Source organism: Solea solea, chromosome 7 (assembly GCF_958295425.1).
Source record: "Solea solea chromosome 7, fSolSol10.1, whole genome shotgun sequence".
NCBI classification, from domain to species: domain Eukaryota; kingdom Metazoa; phylum Chordata; class Actinopteri; order Pleuronectiformes; family Soleidae; genus Solea; species Solea solea.
In genome coordinates, this window is record NC_081140.1 from 20354058 (window position 1) to 20376499 (window position 22442).

Below are 22442 nucleotides of genomic sequence, written 5' to 3' on the forward strand. Positions count from 1 at the left end.
ATGTACAATACCAGTAATCATACCGGAAATAGAACTGTCCACAAAACAAAAGCCGAGCTGTGGAGCGTAAACGAAACATTTTAATATTTTACATGGGTTCTTTTGTGATGTACCACGAATTTTAAAGTTTTCTTAGTAATAGTTTTCTGTCCATTAACGCTGTGTATAGTTAAATAATACATTACATTGGTATAGAAAACAATAATGTCATTGTTTTTCAATAAATGTTAACGCACTCATTTTAGTGACTTCAGGATTTCTACTGAATCAGACCTCTTTCAATTTCGGCCTTTCACTGGAGGAATGGCAAAAAGCGTCTAAATTTGGTCGTATTTTGAAAATCCCATCCGGAGGTTACACTGGTACTTGTACTGTGTAGCTTGACGCCGGTGAACGTTCGCTCTTCATTCATTTCACTCGCATCCCAGAAGCGAGCCCTCCCCTCCTGTTTCTCTCCGCTTGGAAAGATGGCTCCTCCGGCAGTGGCGAGGAGCTCTGGCCCGGCGCTATGCCCGAGCTTCGCGGAGGCCTGTTCGTTCCTGGACCGATATGGAGCGGCGCTAGATCTGCCCGAGATGACTTTCCCTCAGATGGAGAGATATCTGCGGGAAACGACATCAGGTAAGCGGCCGGTGGTCTGCGGTGGCGAAGCTAAGAAGTGGTGTAAAGCTGCGACACTTAGAAACCGAAGGAGATGGGGGCCACTACTACCACCACCACCACCATCATCATCACAACTGGTGATGAGGATGACGAAAATGTGTGTGCGTGTGTGGTCGTGGCCCGGCAGCTCAGCATCAGAACAGGAGTTTTGTCAGCGAGCTCTTTCACTTTCCTTCCCACTGTGGTGCACGTTGGCCCGGATCAGAAACAGTTATTTTGCGAGACAGGAACAGTGTTGTGCCCTAAGTTCGCACGGGAACATTTGGGCAAAAATACCGAGATGCTAACACGGAGCTAGTCATCTCCGCTCCAACACGGTAGACTGTGTTGTGAGTTGAAGCTACGGCCAACAATCATCAGACCGTAGTAGTCAGAGTGCGGTGACATGTCGTCAGTGCTGCCTTGTATCTGTTTACGTTAAACTTGGTGCGGGAGCCATGATGCAGCAGCGACCACACACCGCCAGCTAGCTCCGGAGTGTTGTCAGGTGTAATTTTTCACCGGCCTTGCCTCACTGGCACCCGGACTAAAACGACAACATTGTCCACTGTGCCTGTGCGCCAATGGCGTGCTCATTGCAACGACATTATATACGTTAGATTTGTATTCTCACACGGGCCGAGAATAAAACAGAGGATGGTATTTAGCTGTTTAGTGGTAAGAGTGGCTGTCAAATGTGCGCACGCGCACTAGACACTCTGGCTGGTGGCTAACTAGTTAGCACCAACGTTTCCGTCAACTTTTATTGTGCGAATCAAACGATCCCCTGTTATTAATTCACCACCCTGTCGCCTGTCAGGGAAAATATTATTTTTATCACAGTTGCTGTCGAGTGAGTAGCTTTACAGCCCGTGTCGAACGATATTTTTGGTTAGTGGTTCTTCTCCATTACCGTTAGCTTTATTGCTAATGGCTTCTGTGCCGTAAATAAAACCAAGATGGAAATAAAAGCTACCATTCATGCTTTAGTTCACTACAACGTGTCACTGATATTTCACAATCGGCCACCTCTTTAATGCCATTTGTATGTTGGGATTCTGACACTTTATAAATAGTGCGAAAATGATCTGGAATTTCCTCTAAATTCAAGGGCTCAGTAAAAGCCTCATATGAGACCACACGTTGCTGTCTGTTTTTCCTGTGTTCGATTTCTGTGGGATTTTCTGACAACAGAGTCATAAGGTCATAAGAGCATCATGACTAGGATGGGATAATATGCGATATTATTGTACTTAGTAATAAATATACATCTCCCAACAACATGTTTTGTTGGCAATATATTTTTATTTTTTAACATAACCATTTCTAAATAAAAAAGGTTAACAGTTAAGGAAGTAAACATGCTTTTTAACATTACAAACTTAATATTTGTGCACTTTAAGAGCTTACATATATTAATTAAATGCAGGTAGAATTTGTATAGTTGGCTCCACTTAATGTCCTAATAATCTAACTTAAAATATATACATTATAACACATTTTTAAAAATACTGAAAAAAATGTGATGTTTTTCCCATGACACCCTGGATGAAACTGATGAGTTGTCTATTAGTTTATTGGGAACCCCAGCTGATTGTACATCAGTCTGATACAACAGTCCTAAAAAATAAATGTTCGCTTTTTGTTCAAACTGTTAAAGAGGTGTCAATTAAATTGCATGGTCATGTACAGGTTACAATGTGTGCTGCTGTGTATTATGGTACAATAAGATGTGTGTATGTTGTTAAGCCTACGTATGGAATGGTGTTCAAAACAAGCAACACCTGTCAACATAAAGACAAAGTAGTTTGATGGCAAATTACAAGTGATTCCATTTCAAATTACAGAAATCGTTGTTCTTTTTTTTTTGTTCATAAATGTGGCTAGAAATTGTTTACTCGCTTTAGCCTCTTCAAAAGAGAAAAAAAATGAAGAAACCCTGCTGCTGGCTGTAAACGTAGACACTGGGCCAAGAAATGTAGTATTATATTTTTAATCACCCCATGTGTTTGTGCTCTCCAGTCCCCAAACCTCTCGTGGAGCTCCATGTGAAACTGCTCAGAAAATTGGGAAGATCTGTGACAACAGATCGCTGGGAAAAATACCTGGCTAAGGTGAGGCTTCTGTGCATGGTTGTGATGTGAAATAACTGAGAATTTTTCACTAACTTATCTCTGTTGTAGTCAGAGGATATATTGAAAGTTGAGAAAGAAAATGGAGGGAAGATAAAAAAAAAAAAAGACTTGTATGTGATGATTTTGTTTAATCTTGTTGCCTTTAGGTTTGCCAGGAGTTGAACAGTACCTGGGCATGGGAGCTAGAACAGAAGGGTTACCAAGAGATGTCCATGGAGTGCAAGTCAAGCATCCTCAAAGTATGATGTGGCCCATCTTTACTTACTTTTAAGTGTCTAATACATCTTAAAGGCTGAAACCTCTGTTATCAGGGAAGCACTCACAGTTATTGTTGTATGTCTACCTCTCAGTACCTCTGCGAGTGTCAGTTTGATGACAACCTCAAGTTTAAGATGGCCATCAATGAAGAGGACCCGGACAAGATGCGTCTGCAGCCTATAGGTCGGGACCAGCAGGGCCTGATGTACTGGCTTCAGCTGGACCAGGAGAAGAACATCCGGCTGTACACAGAGGAGCAGGACGATCTGGACGGATCCACATGGAAATGCATTGTTAGGTAATACTGTTGTCTCAACAGGTGGCACCTGTGTCTCGTCTGCTCTCACGTCTTTCATTACTTAAAGTTACTACTAAAAATTATAACATTCTGGATCTTGAAAGTTATTTTTCCAAAATTTTGTTCAGTTAGGGTCATATAGCAAACCTTGTCTCTAGGGGATACTTCAGGTTGTCATTTGGCACACCAGGAAAAACAGATGAACAAAAGGCACATCCAATAAAATCTACAGCAGCTTAAGTCAACAATGTTTTAAAAATGTGGTTACTGCTTTATCTCACCATTAGACAGCATTTTCCAACAAAATATGACATTTGTGTCACTTTAAGTGCTTACTCCCCAACACCAAAGTCCATAGAGAAAAACATTTTAGCTTGCATGGACATGATGAGCTGCTGGTCTAACACTGCCAAGTTTGGTAAGTTTGCAAACATAATTTTAAGATATTGTTGAGTTAAGTTGCTGTAGATTTTGTTAAGTGAGTAAAATTAGTTTTTCCTGGTTCCCCCACTGGCAGCCATGTTTCTATTAACACATCCCTATGTGCAACTGCATTTAAACTCAACGATCTGTTCAGTTTGTGTTCAAGTCATGACATGACTTGATGACATGTAATGTAAAAGTCATCAGTAGACTGCAGTTTATCATCAATCTTTCTCATCTGTGTCTTTTCAAATTCTGTTCTTGCTGTTGCATATCTGGGTTCACCCATGTTTCCAATCTCTCTTAGGACTCGTAATGACCTGGCTGAGGCTCTGGACCTGTTGAAGGCTCAGATTGATCCAAACCACAGTCAGGAGAGGGACCAGAACCAGGCTGAATCCACAGAGAATGCAGGTAATGCATATGAATAGATGAAGATCTGTAGATGGAAAAAGCAGTGGATCGAGTGTTTATGACAGTGAGTAATTAATCTCTGTGTAACCAAGAGAAAATAGTGGCTGTTTATTTTTCACTATCTTCTCTTCTTCATGTCAGTGGATTTTATGACCACGGAAGATTCAAGATAGTTTCAGGTCCCATAAAGACAAAAGTATCAAATCTACAGTCAACATTACATTTTTAAAAGCTGCAACCCAAAACTGCTGATGTTACAAAAAGATGAACTCTCATTAAAAAACTTACTATAATTATTGAGATTGAATTTAAATTATAGTAGAAAAACTGACATTTCCATCATTTCAGATCATTTTCTGTACTTTCTCTGTAGTCACAGACAGTTGTAATCCTTATGGAAATATTTTAAAATACCCATGAAGCTAGGTTTGTCTGTGAAGGCCAGAACATAATGTGCAGATTACATTTTTGCTAAAACGGACTGCCTTTTTAAATGTGTGCATTTCTGTGTTATGATGGTTTAGGAGATGAAGCCACAGGAGGTAGCAACCCTGACCCTTCCAAAGCTGCAGAAGAACACACCGAACCCAAAACAGTTGACCAAGTAAAGGAGGAGAAGCCCCTAAAACAAGGTACCAAATAATTAACCCGCCGGCTATCACTCGGACTGAGGCTAGAAATGCTTTTATGAAGTATATTCTGTTGAGTTAAATATCTAATGGACAAATTTGATCAAATAGACAGAAAACAGAGAATAAATAAGTAAGTAAAATATGATAGATCTGTTCATCCCTGATTCACAGCGTTTAGGGCACTGAAGAAGATGATATTATATATTTTGAAGGAAACCATGAAAGAATATAAGTGAACAGGACACCGTAACATTTTATTTTTATGCCTCTGTTCCAGCAACTGCCATAACTGGAGACATTATGTTTTGGGGTTTTCTGTGTCATCCCATACTTTTGAACATGATATCTCAAGAATGTCTTCAAGGAATCTTTTCAAGTTTTGCACAGACATTCACTTGGAATCAAAGGTGAACTGATTAGGATTTGGTGGTCAGGTGTCAAACGTCAAGTTCATGGTGGCCTCAAAAATCAAATGTTATTGTCTTTTGGAAGTCATAATTCGGGAAAGGTATGCGATAATGTGACATAAATGTTTATTTGGACTCACAGATTAGCTCCTGAGATTTGGGTGGGTAAAAGTATTATTGTATTGATGATCTGTTTCAATTCCTTTTTAAGAATGGCCAAGGTGAACAAAGGCCACATTGAGGCTGAGGTGACTCTTTTTTTCTGTTGTTGTGACTTGGATCACATTTTTTCTCAGAGCTGTGTGGACAATTGCCAATTCTGATTTTCATATCAGATCTGTGTCAGTAGGTAGTCCTAGATCCGATGTATATCTGATAGTATGTGGTCATACCCTAGAGTCCGTAGAATCCATGCTGCTTTTTGCCAACATATACATGCTAATCAATGCATTCTTTTACCAGCACATACATGCGCTCATCGTTGACTTGCACTGAAGAAGTGCGGCAAAGTCAAAAACATCTATACTTTTTTGATTTGATTGGGTTTTTTTTTTAAGATTTTTTTTATTTGTAATTACTGTTCATAGATTTTAATTGTTACACTGTTTATTGTATTTAAGTTATAGATCAGGAGCAGCTGCAGCCAATCAAGCAGGAAAACACTGAGGCTGAAGTGAAAGAAGAGAGGGTAGACCACAAACCACCTGTGTTCGATAACCGTGTGAGCACGATCACGACCATCGTCAAAGCAGAATCCAGGGACGCTGACACCCCCAAAAATGCTGTGTCGGTTGTTATGTCACCGGGTGCATCAGTGGTGAAACCGGAATCGAACAAGGAAGATGAAGCAGGGCGGGCAGTTGTCAGGAGCAGCCACCAGGCCAAGATACCACTGAAGAAGAGGGAGCTGAAGCTCGCAGAAAGCTACCAGAGTAACCATGTGAATAACAACAGCAGCAGCAGCAGTATTATTGTGTGCAACCCCTCAGTGATCCAGAGCAAGGACGGTCATGGAAGGGAAGGGAACTTATCTAACTCATTAGCTCCACCTAGTGTTCCATTGGTGTGCCCGCAGGAGCAGCAGCAGCAGCAGCAGCAGCAGCAGCAGCAGCATCAGCAGCATCTAATGGCTGCTGCCTCCAGGCAAGAACTGACCAATGGAAGACCGTCCGTCCTTCTGCCTCACAAAGAGGGACACAACGGAGTCATTGGGGTCATTGGTCAAGTCGGTGTAATAGGTCATGTAGGTGTCATCCGCAGCCCATCTGAACGACACAGAGCCGCCGGTGCCGAACAGCAGGAGCCAAATGGGCCAGGTTCAGACCTGTGGGGCTCCAGAGCAGTGGAAGGAGATAGGGAGGTGAGCAGGCAGTCAGTGCTGGTGAGGAAGGGACCTATGGAACAGGATTCTGCTGCTGCTCTTGCTCCTCACAAGGCGATGGAGGCTCAAACCGTTCGAAAGCTGCCGACATTGACACTCTCGAAATGTGATTCAACCCTTGAGGCTGCAGTGAGAAAAGTTGAATCTGATAGTGTATCTTCACAGTCTACAGAGGAGCCCAAGAGACAGCCAGCAGAAGACCTTGGTAAGGACACAACAGAGGGACACTTGGACAGGGGGAGGAAAACTGGATTCAGTCATCAAGAGAAAGATGACAACAGTGATGGGAGGGAGGGGAGGACAAGAAAAGTATCTGTTGCAGAGGAAGGAAATAATGATGACCATGAAAAGAACAAAAGCACCTTAGTGAAGATGGAGGTTGAGTCAGTAGGCACAGTTCCACCTCTAAAAGTGGACCAGAGAGATGAAAAAGGCCACACAGACCACCAGGGAGATGGGGTCAACGGTGAGCTTGAAGCCCAGGTCAGGGTGAAGGACAATGGTGTTGGATCAGCGGTTAGGCAGGGTCTCCTGGAGGAAGCCTCCTCTGAGCTTCAGAAAGAAGGAATCAGGCTGAAGATAAAGATTCCTCCTCACAGGAGAAACAAATTAAAAGGAAAAGGGGGGAAAGACGAGGAGAAAGAGGGGGAGCAGGACGGGCAAGATGATGGCAGGCCTCTGAGGAGATCTGCCCGGATTTGCAGGTGTGTATGCAATTAATGATTGATACTATTGGTGTTCTATATCTATTGGTCCACTGTAATCTTAGGTACAACTCGTTTGATTCTGACAATAAATTTAGTCCCATTTACACCTTTTTTCTTGAAGATCATCTGCTTTGCCAAACTGCAGGCCGAGCTCAAAGGCAGCAGAGAGCCAGAGAAAGAAACCTAAAAAAAAACAGGCACTGGCTTCCAGAACAAGGGAAGAAGAGCAAGAAGAGGATGAAGAAGAGGAAGAAGAGGAGCAGAGCTCTGCCATAAAGAATAGCAGAAAAGCAGAACTGGTCATGCAAAGCAGGAAACGAAGGGTAAGCTGTTTCTAATTGTTTCGTTAAGGATAAACTGACAAACATATTATTGTTTACCTTTTTGTTCAATTTTTCTGTGTGTTCACCTCTGTTTCATTTTCAGGGGAAACGGAGGCATCGGCGCCCCCGGTGGTCCAACATTCGCTCAAAGAGGCGAAAACTGAACGAGGGAGAAGAGGTGGATGACAGAAGGAAGAAACGAGGAGAGGAGGAGAGCGAGGGAGGGAGCGACTCAGAAGAATCCTGTAAATCAGAGGAAATCCCCAGTGAAGATGCCTGCACTCACTGTGGCCTGCCCAACCACCCTGAACTGGTAACTGTTTATAGTACTCGTATTATAGTAAAATGTTTGTCCGAAACAAATTACAAACCCCAAGGTGTGAGTAGGTGAACGCCTGTTTATTTGTTTCACAGTTGTCACGTTTCAAATTTTCACTCTGTTCTCAGATTCTGTTGTGTGACTCCTGTGACAGTGGGTACCACACTGCCTGTCTGCGGCCACCGCTCATGTTGATTCCCGCCGGAGAGTGGTTCTGTCCACCTTGTCAACATGTAAGAGCAATATGTTGTTTAACACAATTCACCAGGGCTTTCCTGAGCCAATCCCCCTGATCATCTCAACCCAATCTTTTACTAACTAAGTCAGTGTATGTACATAATATAAATGTGATCTCTGGTATCAAACATTAAAAAAACAGTGTCTTGTGCAGCTCTGTCATGTAAGCAAATACAAGAATCTGTTCAGGACTTGGTACCGGCAGTTTCTCTATTGTAAAAATATGTTTTAGGGCCCAAAAAAGATAATCGTTTCATTTTTTAATGGAATTCATAAGCAGCACATCTTCATAAGACCTGACTGAATCCTGGTGTTTGGTTTTTGTTCCTTCAGAAGATGTTGTGTGAGAAACTGGAGGAGCAGCTACAAAATCTGGACAGTGCTTTGAAGAAAAGGGAGAGAGCCGAGAGGAGGTAAAGGCACATGCACACGCACACACACCACACACACATAATAATCCTAAACAATGTGAATACTGAGCCTCCTCATTCTCCATTTGTGCAGGCGGGAGCGGCTGGTGTATGTGGGAATCAGTGTGGAGAACATCATTCCTGTGAGTTAATATCAGCTATCAGCAACAGTATGTGGTAGTCGATCATTTACAAGGGTCAAACAGAAACGGAAAGCTTCACCAACAATTACAGTTTTCACACTGTGATTTTACAGTACAGTGTCATTTTACAATTTTGTGTTCAAAAAGTGTTCAACATTAAAAAGTGTTTCCTTCAATTCTGAAGGGAGATGAGGAGGACGACGAGGAGGAAGAGGAGGAGAGGTCTCCGAAGAAGAAAGTTTCCGAAAAGAGCAAAAATCTCGGAAGGAGATCGACAAGAACCAGAAAACATATCAGCTACAGGTATGGGCTTCAAGGCACTGGTTGTATTCCAGCAGCAGATGTAGTTTATACTGAGATAAGTTTTTATGTGTTGGAATCTGAAATGACTTCAAATGGATAGTTGTATGTGAGGTATGGACGCATAGTCGGCACTGACTTTGTCGAGTGTGCTGCTATCACCAAGGTCCAGCCTGGCCACACACATACACTGAAAAAAATCATAGGCTTTTTTTAATAACACTTGCTCGAGTCTCAAATTTCTCATGAAAAAGTTTGCAGATCTACTTCTGCCTTGTTTGGTGAGTTTGTCACTGAGGTAAATTCAAATAAAGGCGTTCAGATGTCTCAAAATAAAACATTTGATCTTACTAATGAAAGCAGCAGTGGATCAGCAGCTCCTGTGAGCTGTGATATGAAAATCACAGATTTGAGTGATTTACAAGCTTTCCTGACTGGATGCTTAATCTTTTGGTTTGTGGTATCAAACCCATTGACTGCAGTTTGAACACATTCCAAGCTGGGAACTCATCATTTTTTTATTTGTGGGTCATTGTGTGTGCATTGCAGGTTTGATGACTTTGATGACGCCATCGATGAAGCTATAGAAGAAGACATCAGAGACCTCTGTGGTGGTGAGTGAGTGCAGCAAAAATATTTGACAAATTTCTACAGACATCGAAGCAGTTTTAATGAGTTTTCATTTTTGATCATGTCGTCAGTTATTTTCTAGGTTAATCAAGTAGTTGTTTGGTCCATAAAATATCAGAAAATGGGGGGAAAAGGTCAAGGGTCTTTCCTTCCTCCAAATTTGGTTTAAATCAGTTAAACACTTTTTTACCTGCTAACAAATAAACCAACCAACCAACAAACAAACATGATGGACACAAAAGTTAGCTATATTAGACCTTTTCAATGGAACTCACCCAGTTTATTAAAATAATTCCAACCTAAGGAGAGGATGTGTTTGTGATTACGCTTTATATTGTGATGTAGGAACAGGGCCGGGCAAAGAAATCAGTACCATACCCGCAGAGGATGGGAAAGAAAGCCAGCGGCCAATCAGAAGCCAGGCACATTTTGTGCGCAGCAGAAAGAAGCGGAGGCTGAACGACCTGGAAAGTGACAGCACGGCAGCAGAGAGCGAAGACGAGTTCATGCTCAGCAACAGGTTAAAGACACACGCCTTCATTTCTTTGACTCTCTCTCTCCCACCTTCTCTCTCTGCCTCTTTTACTCATTATCCTCCTCTTTTTCTTGCAGCTCAGAGGATGAAGATTTCGGCGCGTCTGGGGGAGATGATTATGAGGAAGAAGAAGATGGTGGCAGCGACGTGGGCAGCTTGGAGAGTGGGATACCCCACAAACGGGCGCTGAAAAGGGCACCCAAACACAGAGTCAGCAAGACCCAACACAGGGGCAGGAAACGACCCAGGCGGCGGCGGAGACGCTCCTCCGAGGAAGAGGAGGAAGAAAGTGAGGAAGAGATGGGTGAGTGCACAACAGTGTGAAACTTCGGAGTATGTTGGTTGGATTGTATTGAAAAATTATGGGAAAGTGAATCCAGAGAAAGAGATCTCTCCCCCTCGGTGTTGTCTCCAGACTCTGACCAGTTCAGCGACATGACTGACAGTGACGCTGACAAAAAGAGACGAGGCCTGAGGCGCGGCCAGCGGCAGCAGGTCAACTACCGCGAGACATCCGAGTCCTCGGACAACTCCCGGCCATCCGCCTCCAAGAACAAGGTCAGGCCGAGAGGGAGGCCGCGCAAGGAGCGTCTTTCCAGCGACTACAGCGATGGTCAGTCACTGCTGCAGTATTGTTTCCTCCTAAATCACTTTTAATTTGACATCAAAATTACTTTATTCTCATAAATTCTCATGTCTTTTTGTTTTTCCTGCAGTGACTCCAGTCTCTTCCAGAGACTCTGATGAGGAAGAGGAGGACTACGAAGACGAGGAGGATGACCAGAAAAGGAGAAGGATCAGGAGGAGAAGAGAGGAGAAAGACCTGCAGAGGAGGAGGATGAAAGACAAATGGAGGAGAGGCAAAGACGACAAAGACGAGGACAACAGAGAGAGACGGAGGCGGCTGAAAGAGAAAGAGTTGAAGGAGGTGGAAAAAGACAAGCGGAGGAGATTAAAGAGGACGGACAGAAAAGAGGAGGACCTGGAGAAGATGGGCAGAGGAAGGAGGAGGGAGATCCTGTCACAACAGCGGCGCAAACGGCTCGCACAAATGCTGAAGAAACAGCGGCCTTCCACAGATGACGACGACGAGTCAGAAGATTCAGAGTCGTCATCAGAAGAAGATCGTCCAATTCGCAAAAGACTCAACCGCATTGACTCAGATGATGATGACGAGGAGGATGAGGAAGAAGAGGGGAGGCAGAAGAGGAAGTCTTCAGCTTCAGAGAGGAGGGTGGATGGCGACACTCAGGAAAAGGGAAGGGGCCACAGCATGTCGCCATCAAACTTACATCAGACCTCCAGAGGGTTAGCCAAGCCTGGGGATGGAAGTCCCACAACGACCAAGGATGGTGCAGAATTAGGCACGCAGGGCAAACACAATGGCCCCTTCCATCCAGAAGACTTAGAGGAGGAGGATGAAGAGGGGGATGAGGGGGATGAGGAGGACGATGACGAAGAGGGGGAGGAGGGCCAGACAGACTCATTAAACTCTGTCCAGAACAGTCCACTGTCATGATGGCTGTGTTTGTGCGAATAACACTTGTCTCTCTGTTTCAGTTTTTTTTTTTGTAACTGTCAGACCTTGTTACCCACAAACCACCTGTGAAATCCGAACTCCTCCCCCCCCCCCCCCAACTCCTCACTGTTGTATCGTGGTAGAGTGCCATTCACTGTAACATACGGTACCTCACAACAGAACTTTGTCAGTACCTTTCACACTCACCGTCACTTCTTGGACCAACAGCAGCTCGCAGCACTTTGTGTTTCAGTGGACACTCTAGCGCACCACCGCAGGTTGTCGTAACCATTCCTCTGGACTCTGTGTCTTGGATGTCTCTCTGGTGTGTCCATGTGACGGAATGGCCGTGGTTTGTGTGTGCGCGTGTGTGTGTGTGTGTGTGTGTGTGTGTGTGTGTGTGTAGTGTACCTCATTCTAAAGCACTTCATCATTCTTATGGCACTTAATAACCTGCCGCCAAGGCGAGCACCAGTGTCAGACCAAACACCATCAAGTCAGGAGATGGAACGACAACAAAACCGCAATTTAATCTGGTTGCACATTTGCACACGAGGATGATTTGGGTTTTATTTGTCCCAAGACAAAGTCCAGTGAGCAACACCACCAAAAGAAAGATGTAAAAATCAATGTTCTCTAACGTTGTCTTTGGAGATCAACATAAAATCACAGTAATAACAATAATCAGAACTCCGTGTCACAAACAAAGACTTAAAAATGTAGACGCTGCATTGGCCCTTGAATCGCATGTCGCCGCCATGTTTGTTCAAAAAGAAAAACAGATGGAGGAGGTGAAGACATTTTAGCAGACCAACTTCACATACACCACAGAACCTTAAATGTACAAACAACCCGTTTTGAGACACTTTTTATCCAGAAACAGTGACTCTTCCTTTGTTTTGCTGTTTTGATTTTGTTCACAAACCAATATGGCGGCAACATTGACGCGTGGCTACAGTAAACCAGAGCGGTCAATGCAGTGTTTACGGTGCAGGAGCAGCGTAAACTCGCTCAGTTCGTGGTGTGTTCAAGTGCTCTCGTAAAGTAAGATTTGTTTTAACATGATCATCAAAATGATCAATATTTTAAAACGCCAATAAGCCTCTTTTTTTTTTTAACTTTTCCGTGCTAAGAGTTTTTCTTTCTCTTTTTCTAACTAAGCAGTGAAAGAATCACCTGAACGCGAGTACATGATAGAAATTAGACGACGGTCATGTGATCACTTTGTAAGCAAAACCTGAAAAATGAAAATCCCACTTCCACAGACTGGGGTGAATGAGCAGTAAAACAGACAGTGGAACCATTTTGGATCGGTCCTGGATCGGCTTCGTTCCCTCCTCGGCGTGTTTGCTTTCACACTGGTCGCTCATTTGTTCCACAAGCCTTGGTTTCGGTTGGAACATGTTTGCTGTACATACTTTGCCTGTTTCACTGTAAGATAATAGATGTTCTGTTCTTAGTCCTCTTGTAAAATATAGTGTTATATTTTCTATATGAAGGAGAGGAGTTGAGATGCTGCTGTGGGTGGATGGTGGGTGGACGGACGCGTGCAGACCAGTGGGGTCTGTGTGGTTTAGTGTGAAATGAGACCAGCACGGAGCTGATTCACTGCTTGAACCATCATCAAATTGTTACAAAGAGCCGGATGCTGCTCACTTTGAGCCGAGCGCCGCACATGTCCCGAGGTTTTTAACTGTTTCATAGCCCTGAATTTTACCCCCCAGGTGTTTTTAAACGGAGGAACAAAGCTTTATTTTTCTGACTGAGGCTCAGGGGAGGAAGACGAACGACTGTCAGCAAAACAAACAACCTTTAACCTTCTTGTTTACTCCACCATTCATCAAACACCTGTACTGAAACTCTCACTGGTTCACTGCGAGGACCGAGGCTGGAAGAATCCATCCATTCCGATTACAGTTTTAGGCTCTGACAGTTTTTTTTTCCCTGCCTGTTTTTTGGTCTGCAGGATCTTTCAATCTTTAAAGTGCGTGTAAAGCAAATGCAGAGTTTCTCCTCTACACACATTAAAATATGTTACAAAATAGTGGCTGAGAACATGTGAAAAATGTACAACTGTGGAGTAAACACTGAAAACAGTTTCTCTCCAGTCTTCTGTTCAGATATGTTCAAATATGTCACTGGAGCCAGAGTGAATATAACTCATCTTCAGATGCTGTAACGATATAAAAACACTTGGCAGTGAATTATTCACTCGTGATTAACTGCACATGCTCTACATGACTGCCTTCGGTTTACCAGCTGAGATGTGTATGTCTTCCCTCCATGAAAAAAAACACACAGAAAAGCTCTGCCACTTCATTTAAAATGCATAAAAGATGAGGAAGTAGGAGTAGTGGATCTCAGAGCAGAGAATTGCAGCTGAATTTGACACAATTTGAAAACCTCGATTTTAGTCAGATGAGATGTTTTTCCATTTCTTCACACGGTCTCTAACTAGGAGACCGTGAGACTGACACGTCAGAGCTGACAATAACAATTAAATAAAATCCCCTGGATGTTCGTGTGACAGCAGATGAAAAAAACCCAATGTGATTCATTGTCGTGTGTAAACATGAATCTGCTCTCTGAAACTTTTTCATTCCACTTTAAATAGCAAATACGTTCACTAACAAGGAGAAGAGGTTACACTTGATGGTCCAGTGTTTCAAGATTTAGGCAAAATTGTATTTTGTAAAAAAAGAAAATTTGGGGAAAAAAAGTCTGTTTAATCTAGATTTAACTGATACTTTAAGTCGAGACTTTCAGCAGTTTGATGAACACCATCGGATTGAAGCTTCATGCTTTAACGTTTCCAAACTGATCTCAGTTACCCGAAAATTATTTTATTTATGTTTTATATTTTGCTTCATCCAAGTTAGACACGTAAAACTTCACCCAAACAGATTTTAATCTGCAGTTTCAGAGAAAGCATCAAATATTCTGTTTCACCACAAAACAGGAAACTAACAAAGTCAAAAAAGTCCCAAAGCCATCGAGTTAAAATGTCATTTTAGAACCGTGTCTAATCTCAGCTCTGTTCAACCGCTTACAAGTCAAATTTGAAGATGAGATGGATGGAGGATTATTATCTTCGCTCCTGTGTTTAAATGTTGATTTTTTTAATTAATTTTTTTAAATCGAAATAAAACAGGTCATATTCTGTGTTACATTGAGCAAACCAATAACTCAGTGTTATTCAGATTTACAGATTATTTTTTTTTTTTTGTGAAAACTCCCTGCATTCAGATGTCAGAGTTTGTGAGTCACATTCATCACCAGGTGAATTTCCAAATGTTCTTTCAGGTACTTTCCTCTGAGCCCATGACAAAATACAAAAGACTTCAATGCTGACATTTACTGATCATCACAGCAGTGACCTCAGAACATTATGAACTCCACTCTCAAAGCTGGTAAAAAAAAAAAAAAATTAAGATTTTAGTCCCAAACCAGTATTTTCTTATGAGTTTTTTGGGTTGTTTTTTTATCATGGTGGAAACTATGTGCATCATTTGTTCAGTAAAATAATCTGGATTAATTGAGAACAGGCACCAAGTGAACACGACTGCAGCTCCTTCCATGTCTTTGTTGTACTCAAACTGTAGTATCGCTGTAACATAAATGTTTTTTTAAATTATTAAAACCAGCATCGCAGGCATCTCCTCAAACACACACACGCACACGCTGCTGCTGTCTGTGCCTTCTTTTTATTCCATTTGTTCATCCGTTTATCACATTTAATCTAATTCTGACATTTGTAGGATGATTCATAAATCAAAAGCTGTAATTAGGAGAGTAATGATAATTTAACAATGAAAAACTGTAAAACTCTGCTTTACGTTGTGAATCTGATTCATAGTAATGATGCCAAATAAATTTGTAATTACATTTTTATTCTAATCTATCAATAACATCAAATTTCCCTCACTCTGTCACTCTTGCACTTGCAATAAAGGTCAAAATTGTTGACATTTTCCAACATGTACAAGTTATGAAGTCTTAAAATCAAATAAAATCAGAAAAATACCTGTTTTGACTGAAGTTGTAGAAGAAAATATTTAAAATCCATTTAAATTATTTTTTATAATTATAAATAATAACATTTGTATTGTTGGTTATTTTGTTGTTCTGCCATTTTTGTCAATTCCACACAGTGTTTTACGGTTAGCCAGTCATCCAAATATGACATGTATTTTAATAATATATTTAAAAGGCAAAAAAATTAAATGTGATTTAAAACTATGAAATAAACTTTATGAGGTAAAAAGTAAAAATGTTTCTCCCTCTGAAAAATAGAAAGTTTGAGTAAAGAAACGTGAAACAACAGCAAAGTCTGTCTGGTTTGAGTCACAGCGACGTAAGACTCAGAGCATGGATTGTTTCGCCCTCTAGTGGCCACTAAGCGTGACTACAGCGACGCCTGCCTCTAGTCAAGATAGATATAATCACGTACAATTAGTACTTCCGGTAACAGCTTTTTAAAAATAAAATAGTAAGAGTGTATTTTCAAGGTGTGGCCACCAGAGGGCAGTGTATCGAGACTGTAGTTGCATACGCTCCTGTGCACAGTGGCTACGGGAATTCGGGCAATACGCATGGACGAACGTATTTTGGTCACGTGACCGCAGGATGTTGAAGCAGCGACCCATCTTACCGCGATAATTGGTCTTTGAAAGCTCGGCGTTCACCACCAGTGTCCCCTCGCTGACGCTGACAGCCCTCGGTTTGTTTCTGGAGAAAAGCAACACTTTTCGCGGCTCCCAGTTTGTTCACTCCCAGCTGCGGAAGCAGAGTAATTATTTACTGAGAAGTTGTCCCGGGTTAAACTCGCAGGCCTTGTGGCACGACACAGGTCCAGTCGCCACAGCCCCGGTTTCTTTCATCGTCAGCGGCTTCGCGGACATTTACGATGGTTGTACTGAAGAACCTTCACCCTCCCACCGAGGGAGTGCGACTAGAACAAGCCGAGACCACAGCGGTGATGGACGGACAGAGGCTGGGCTGCGGCACGCTGTTCGTTGCTGAAACGTAAGTGTTTGTTTTTAGTCTTTGGTTTCAGGTTGAGTTTAGTTCATTCGCCCATGTTTTTTTAAACCTATAAATGTGTGCTTTAAACAGACATGTTATTAGAAGTCCCAAGTATACTCTACATAAAGTGTGATGATGACACAGTAAATCAAAAAACATTCCACGATTCAGACGTCTGGCCTCGTGCTAAGTACTTCCGGAGCAATACCTTTTCAAAATAATACAAGGAACTTCACACAGGTGTGCAACCACGATTTGTAAACCTGCGAAAAGAATCGATTAATCGTTTACAAAATATTTTTGGGACGGACCTATATATATATATATATATATATATATATATATATATGTATATGTATATGTATGTGTGTGTGTGTGTGTTTTTATATATACATATTTATATACATACATATATATTCTGTGTGTTTTTATATATACATATTTATATACATACATATATATGTCTGTGTATTTTTATGTATACATATTTATATACATACGTGTGTGTATATATTTTAATAACCATTTATTTATATATAATGGATTATTTAAAAAAAAAAAAGTATGCATAGTTACTCAAACAGTGTTTGCGTGTGCTTTGTGTTTCTCAGGCGTCTGTCGTGGTTCGATGGTTCAGGGATGGGTTTCTCTCTGGAGTATCCCACCATTGGTCTCCACGCCATCTCCAGAGATGTCAGTGCTTTCCCTCAGGAACATCTGTACGTCATGGTCAACGGCAAACTCAGTGGTGAGGGTAACTCTTAAGTGTTTCAGTTGGTCAGTTTTCACTAGTACTGTCACTTAGTGAAGTAAATGTAACAAATGAAAGGGATAATTTCTTGTGATTAATCATTGCTTTCCATTCTCCTCTATAATGTGGCGACTATTTTGGTTCTCCTGTTGGCCACAGATGATTCAATTGAGTTTTATTTGTATTGCCCCAAATCACAGCGCTGTACAAAGTAGCCATACAATATTATAGAGAGAAGAGACACCCAACAATTCACACAATGAGCACGCCCAGGGCATCAGTGGGGAGGGAAAAAAAATACATTTTTATCAGGAAGAAATCGCTGACAGAACCAGACTCAAATGTTCAGCATCTGCCTCGATCGATTGGGGTGAAAAGAAAAATTTGGGACAGAGGGGGAAAGAAGAAGAAGGAGGAGAGGAGCAGATATAAAAACAGTAGCCATGATAAACAGCTGGGCCATGATAAAGAGAAATATAAATACATCTTTGTTAGCATCCATCTTTGCCAGGTTGGGTGACGTGCATATTGGCTTTTTCTGCTGCTGCTCAACTTTCTGCTCCGTCCTTCCAGATGAAAATGAGGCAGAAATGGCAGAAAAAGCAGCTGACGATGACGGAGACGACGGCAGCGGCAGTGATGGTGGTGATGATGAAGAGGGAGTGATCACAGAGATTCGATTTGTGCCCAGTGATAAGGCGTCATGTGAGTGACCACCACATGAAGATGTTTATCACTACTATAATAAGTGAAGTATCGAATTAATCAATCTGCTACTGAACATTGTCCCACACATGCACTGAAATTACTTACATTTAATAAAAAAGAAAAAAAAAAGACCCAAAATGAAGTTAGGTTGAATTGTCAATAGCCAATTTATAGCTTCCCATTTTCGCGTGTCTTTTAGTGGAGTCCATGTTTTCAGCGATGTGTGAGTGCCAAGCTCTGCACCCCGACCCAGAGGATGAAGACTCTGACAATGACTTTGAAGGAGAGGAGTATGACGTGGAGGAGGCTGGTGAGGGAAACACACACACACACACGCACACACACACAGGTTTGCACTGCTATTCTTCTTTGGACACTGCACTGACTTCCATTCATTTGAACAGCCTAAACAAAACCTTATCCCCGCCTTAACCCTAACCAGTTAATATCTAAACCCAACCTTAACTTAACCATAAATCTTAGCCCTTAACTTAACCAATTTTTCAGAAATGAGGTTCTGTCTCATTTGGACCAGGTTTCGGTCTTCATGAGGACTACTGGTCCTGACTATGTCAGTGTTGATGCCAGAAAAGGTCATAAAGTAATAACCATTACAAGTACACAGCTATTCTTTTAGGACTCTGCATTGACTTAAGTTAATTTGTACAGTCCTAAAGCCTTTCTTTATTTTAGTGTTACTTAAGGACAGATACAGTAAAGCATTTGTAGCTACTGTTATTTTCCAGTGCCTTTTCCCAGGTGGAAATATTCAACCTCATAATCAGTTCAAGCCGAACCATAATCTCAAAAGTTAATTGTGTAATAATCTGCAACTGTAAGATATATAGAGACACAGGTTTTCATCTGACAGTGTGTTGTAAAATGTTCTTGACTAAAATAAGAATGTTAATGACATCAACTACTTCTCTCCTCGTGTCCTTCTTTTCTTTGTTTGTCCCGCTGATTTTCTGGACTCTTTTTGCAGAAGCAGGTAAGATGTCCACAATATTCATCTCCAAACATTTACTGTATTTAACTTGAGCAGATCTAAGACTTAATGTGTCCAAAGACTTGTATTTCAGCGTTGTCCATTTTTTCACCCTTCTGCATCTGTGAACAAGAACTCACAATCCTTTTCTCCTTAAGAATATCTCATTTTAAGACTGCTGTCTGTGAAATCCTGTCTCATAATCTATGTTAAATAGCTCTATATTCTGACAGCCCTCTTCGGTCTGAAGTGTGTGCTCAGTCACTACGTTTACATGCACAGTTTAATCGAGCTAAGGCCTTAGTCTGACTAAGACAAGGCAACCGGACAACTTGCAGAGTCCGAGTATACCTGTGGAGGAGAAAATGGATTTATTAGCTGTGTACCTCCATAGGTGGCGGTGTATCTCTCTGTGAGCTATTGGGTATTGAATCAGTTTCCTGTTGACCTTTTACGTCGCAGAAAAACAAAACGTGAACGGTGAGATGGATCGTGCTGTATGTGCTCCGACTCTAGTCCAACTAAGCGTAAACAGTGCAGGAGTAATCGGACTATGAATCACAATGTTGGGGTAGTTTAGTCCGACTAAGGCTAGCTGGATTTTAGTCTGACTTGTGTGTTACATGACATTAGGAAAACAGAATTATTGTCTTAAAATGGGACTTTTAACATGTAAACACACTGAGTCTCTCAGTCCCACAAATCTTGACAGAAACTTTACCAGCTTTTCCAGAACTCTTTATCCAGTCAGGAGCCAAAACTCCACAAAGAGACGAAGCTGGGAAACACTAGTGATCTGGAAGTGGTTATGCTGTGAAAATGGTTCCTTTTCTTTTTTTAGTGTCGTTACTTTATGTGAAAAAATAAAAAATATTTACCATTTCACAGAGAATCATCTCTCTCCCTCTCTCCCTCTCTCTCTTTCTCTCTTTCTCTCTCCCCTCCATTAACTAGAGCATGGCCACGTCAACATACCGACCTTTTACACCTGTGATGAGGGTCTGTCGTCGCTCACGCAGGAGGGCCAGGCCACGCTGGAGAGACTGGAGGGGATGTTGGCTGAGAGCGTTGCTCAGCAGTATCACATGGCCGGAGTCCGAACTGGAGAAACCAAACCTGAGTTTGAAGGTTGTTAGAGAGAGAAAGAGAGAGCTCATCATCCTTGTTATTTATGATGTTCATAAATGTTTTTTTTCTAGGTTTGTTTATAGTTGCTCAGTGTATTTTTCCTTTTGTTGACAGATGGTATGGAGGTGGACGCAGAAGCGACAGAGGCCGGACAGTTTGAGGACGCAGATGTCGACCACTGGTGAGTTTCACCAGTTTAATTTCTGTCACATTTTGATCATATACAGTGCTTGCTTATCAAATTTACTACGCCACCTGTCACTGGGCTTCTTCAGAAATGAATCAAGCATAACATTCAACCACTAAAGCTAATTTTTCTGTTCAGGAATGCAAGTAAAAAACTATAATTTAACGTCGTATCAAGAAATAATAATGTACTTTACTATTTCTTCTGGGTTTTTTTTCAAACAGTAAAAAGGAGCTTCTACATACTAGTGTATTAACCATTACACCAATGCTGTTAATTTAGGGGGTGGTCTAATAATAAGTTTGTTAAGCACTGAATGTTCACGTACAAAGATATTTAAAAATCTGTTTTATTTCTAGTGAATAATGCCGTCTGTTGTGTGGCTCATTTACGTGTTATGTGACTTTGTAGATGGAAGTCATCTCGGCAGCCAATCACAGCACTGGAGTTGCATCATGGGACTGGAGGGGAGGACAGCAGCACTTATTTGCAGTTATCAGCTCTTACTCTTTCTTTGTTCTCTCCCCCGTTTTCCTGTGAATTTAAAATGGTCTCAGTAGTCGTCTGTATATTCCTACACTTTCTCTTCATGTTGTGTTGCATTTAAGGTTCACTGCGTTCCTTTTTATGCTCATCCTCCATCTCTAATGATCTGTCCATGTCATCAGAACATTGAACACCACTCTGCATGTCAGTCAAATCAGCTACAGTAGACTATTGAGATGCAGCCTAAAGGTCTGTTGACTATTACAAAAAATGGCTTTTCTGTTTTGTACCTAAAAAAATAATTTAGTGTCTGATTTTTCTCTCAAACTGAATTTAAGTTTTTGTATCAATTTATCAATAAATGCATAGTTTTTCTACAAGCTTGTGAAGTTGATTTATCTTAACTGTGTAACAAATCAGTGTAGATTTATCAGGTGGCCAAAATTAATGACCATAACGTGTATGTTACAGAGGACAATAGCGTTTCATATTTCATAGGTTTTTCGCTGGTAACTGTATTAAAAATTGAAATATTCAGTAGGCAACACATTTGTGGTTGTTGATTAATAATTGCATGTCAACCTTTCAGCATCATGGAAAACCAGTGATCTGAAAGAGAGCTCTGTTTTAGGGAACTGACTGACCAAACTCAAGGTTGTTAAAGGACTGGAAGGACATGTCCCAGTGGGATTTTTCCAATGACAACACTGCTGACAGATTCCCATCCATTAATCTTCTACTGCTATATCCTCCACTTGAGGATCGTGGGGGGCACTGGTGCCAATCCCAGCTGACATGGGGGTACACCCTGGACAGGTTGCCAGTCCATCACAGGGCCATGTAGAGACAAACTACCATCCACTGTCACACTCACGCCTTTAGTGTCCAATTTGCCTAATCCCAACTGCTTACAGATTCCCACAGTATAAAATATCCTTACCTCGGCAACAGCAGTGACCGTCTACACTACACTGACTACAGAAAAAAGGGGAAAAGAGTCTAGAAGAGAGTCGGACATCTGATGTAATTAAACCTGTCAATATGGGTGGAACCATTCAGAGGTTGTGAGATTACATCAGGTCACCTGTTATGTCTTGGTCGAGTGCATCTGCCTCTGCTCATCCGATGAGAAATGTTTAGGACAGAGAAACACAGTCCCTTAAACATTTATTTACACAGTTAAAGGGGCTTGTTTTCACCAATAAATGGCTCAGACGGGGATGGGGCAACAGTCAGAAGAGGGTGAACTTGCTGTGACTCTGCCCACAGTGGGGGAATGGTCATCTTGTCTGAAATGTGAAGTCATGATGTGACCGTATATAATGCGTAACACCAAAAAACAGCACTGTGTCGTTATGTCCGAGGAACAAACCCACAACCCATTATCATTTGTGTTTCTGCTTCGTCTTCCAGCAAGAACTCTCAAGTCTTTGTGGTCATTCAGAGGGAGATATGT

At 41.7% G+C, this 22442-nt stretch overlaps 2 protein-coding genes across 3 annotated transcripts; both read left to right on the forward strand.

The window, feature by feature from the left end:
* The first annotated feature begins 174 nt into the window (after positions 1-174).
* rsf1a (remodeling and spacing factor 1a) lies at positions 175-15382 on the forward strand. Of its 2 annotated transcripts, none has more exons than XM_058633860.1 (18): positions 175-621; positions 2665-2756; positions 2924-3016; positions 3128-3333; positions 4064-4170; positions 4695-4802; positions 5830-7294; positions 7443-7620; positions 7724-7933; positions 8068-8172; positions 8510-8589; positions 8681-8729; positions 8914-9032; positions 9579-9643; positions 10005-10179; positions 10272-10498; positions 10610-10807; positions 10911-15382. In XM_058633860.1, exons 1-18 carry the CDS (start codon positions 468-470, stop codon positions 11711-11713), a joined length of 4434 nt encoding a protein of 1477 aa, XP_058489843.1. In that variant the 5' UTR covers positions 175-467; the 3' UTR covers positions 11714-15382. The 2 variants fall into 2 exon arrangements, with proteins under 2 accessions (XP_058489843.1, XP_058489842.1); XM_058633859.1 differs by having other exon boundaries at positions 176-621; positions 7419-7620.
* A 931-nt stretch (positions 15383-16313) lies between these two features.
* clns1a (chloride channel, nucleotide-sensitive, 1A) lies at positions 16314-21366 on the forward strand. Its single transcript, XM_058632985.1, has 7 exons — positions 16314-16738; positions 17350-17486; positions 18063-18194; positions 18397-18507; positions 20140-20313; positions 20428-20494; positions 20912-21366. Coding segments are annotated over exons 1-7 (741 nt in total). The 5' UTR covers positions 16314-16619; the 3' UTR covers positions 20913-21366.
* Positions 21367-22442: the final 1076 nt, after the last annotated feature.

Coding starts and splice junctions, on each gene's coding strand:
- rsf1a (XM_058633859.1), top strand. CDS start 468: ATGGCTCCTCCGGCAGTGGCGAGGAGCTCTGGCCCGGCGCTATGCCCG. Junction 8,590..8,680: donor AGGGAGAGAGCCGAGAGGAG/GTAAAGGCACAT, acceptor CCATTTGTGCAG/GCGGGAGCGGCTGGTGTATG. Junction 10,499..10,609: donor AGAAAGTGAGGAAGAGATGG/GTGAGTGCACAA, acceptor TGTTGTCTCCAG/ACTCTGACCAGTTCAGCGAC.
- clns1a (XM_058632985.1), top strand. CDS start 16,620: ATGGTTGTACTGAAGAACCTTCACCCTCCCACCGAGGGAGTGCGACTA. Junction 16,739..17,349: donor ACGCTGTTCGTTGCTGAAAC/GTAAGTGTTTGT, acceptor TGTGTTTCTCAG/GCGTCTGTCGTGGTTCGATG. Junction 18,195..18,396: donor GCCCAGTGATAAGGCGTCAT/GTGAGTGACCAC, acceptor CGTGTCTTTTAG/TGGAGTCCATGTTTTCAGCG.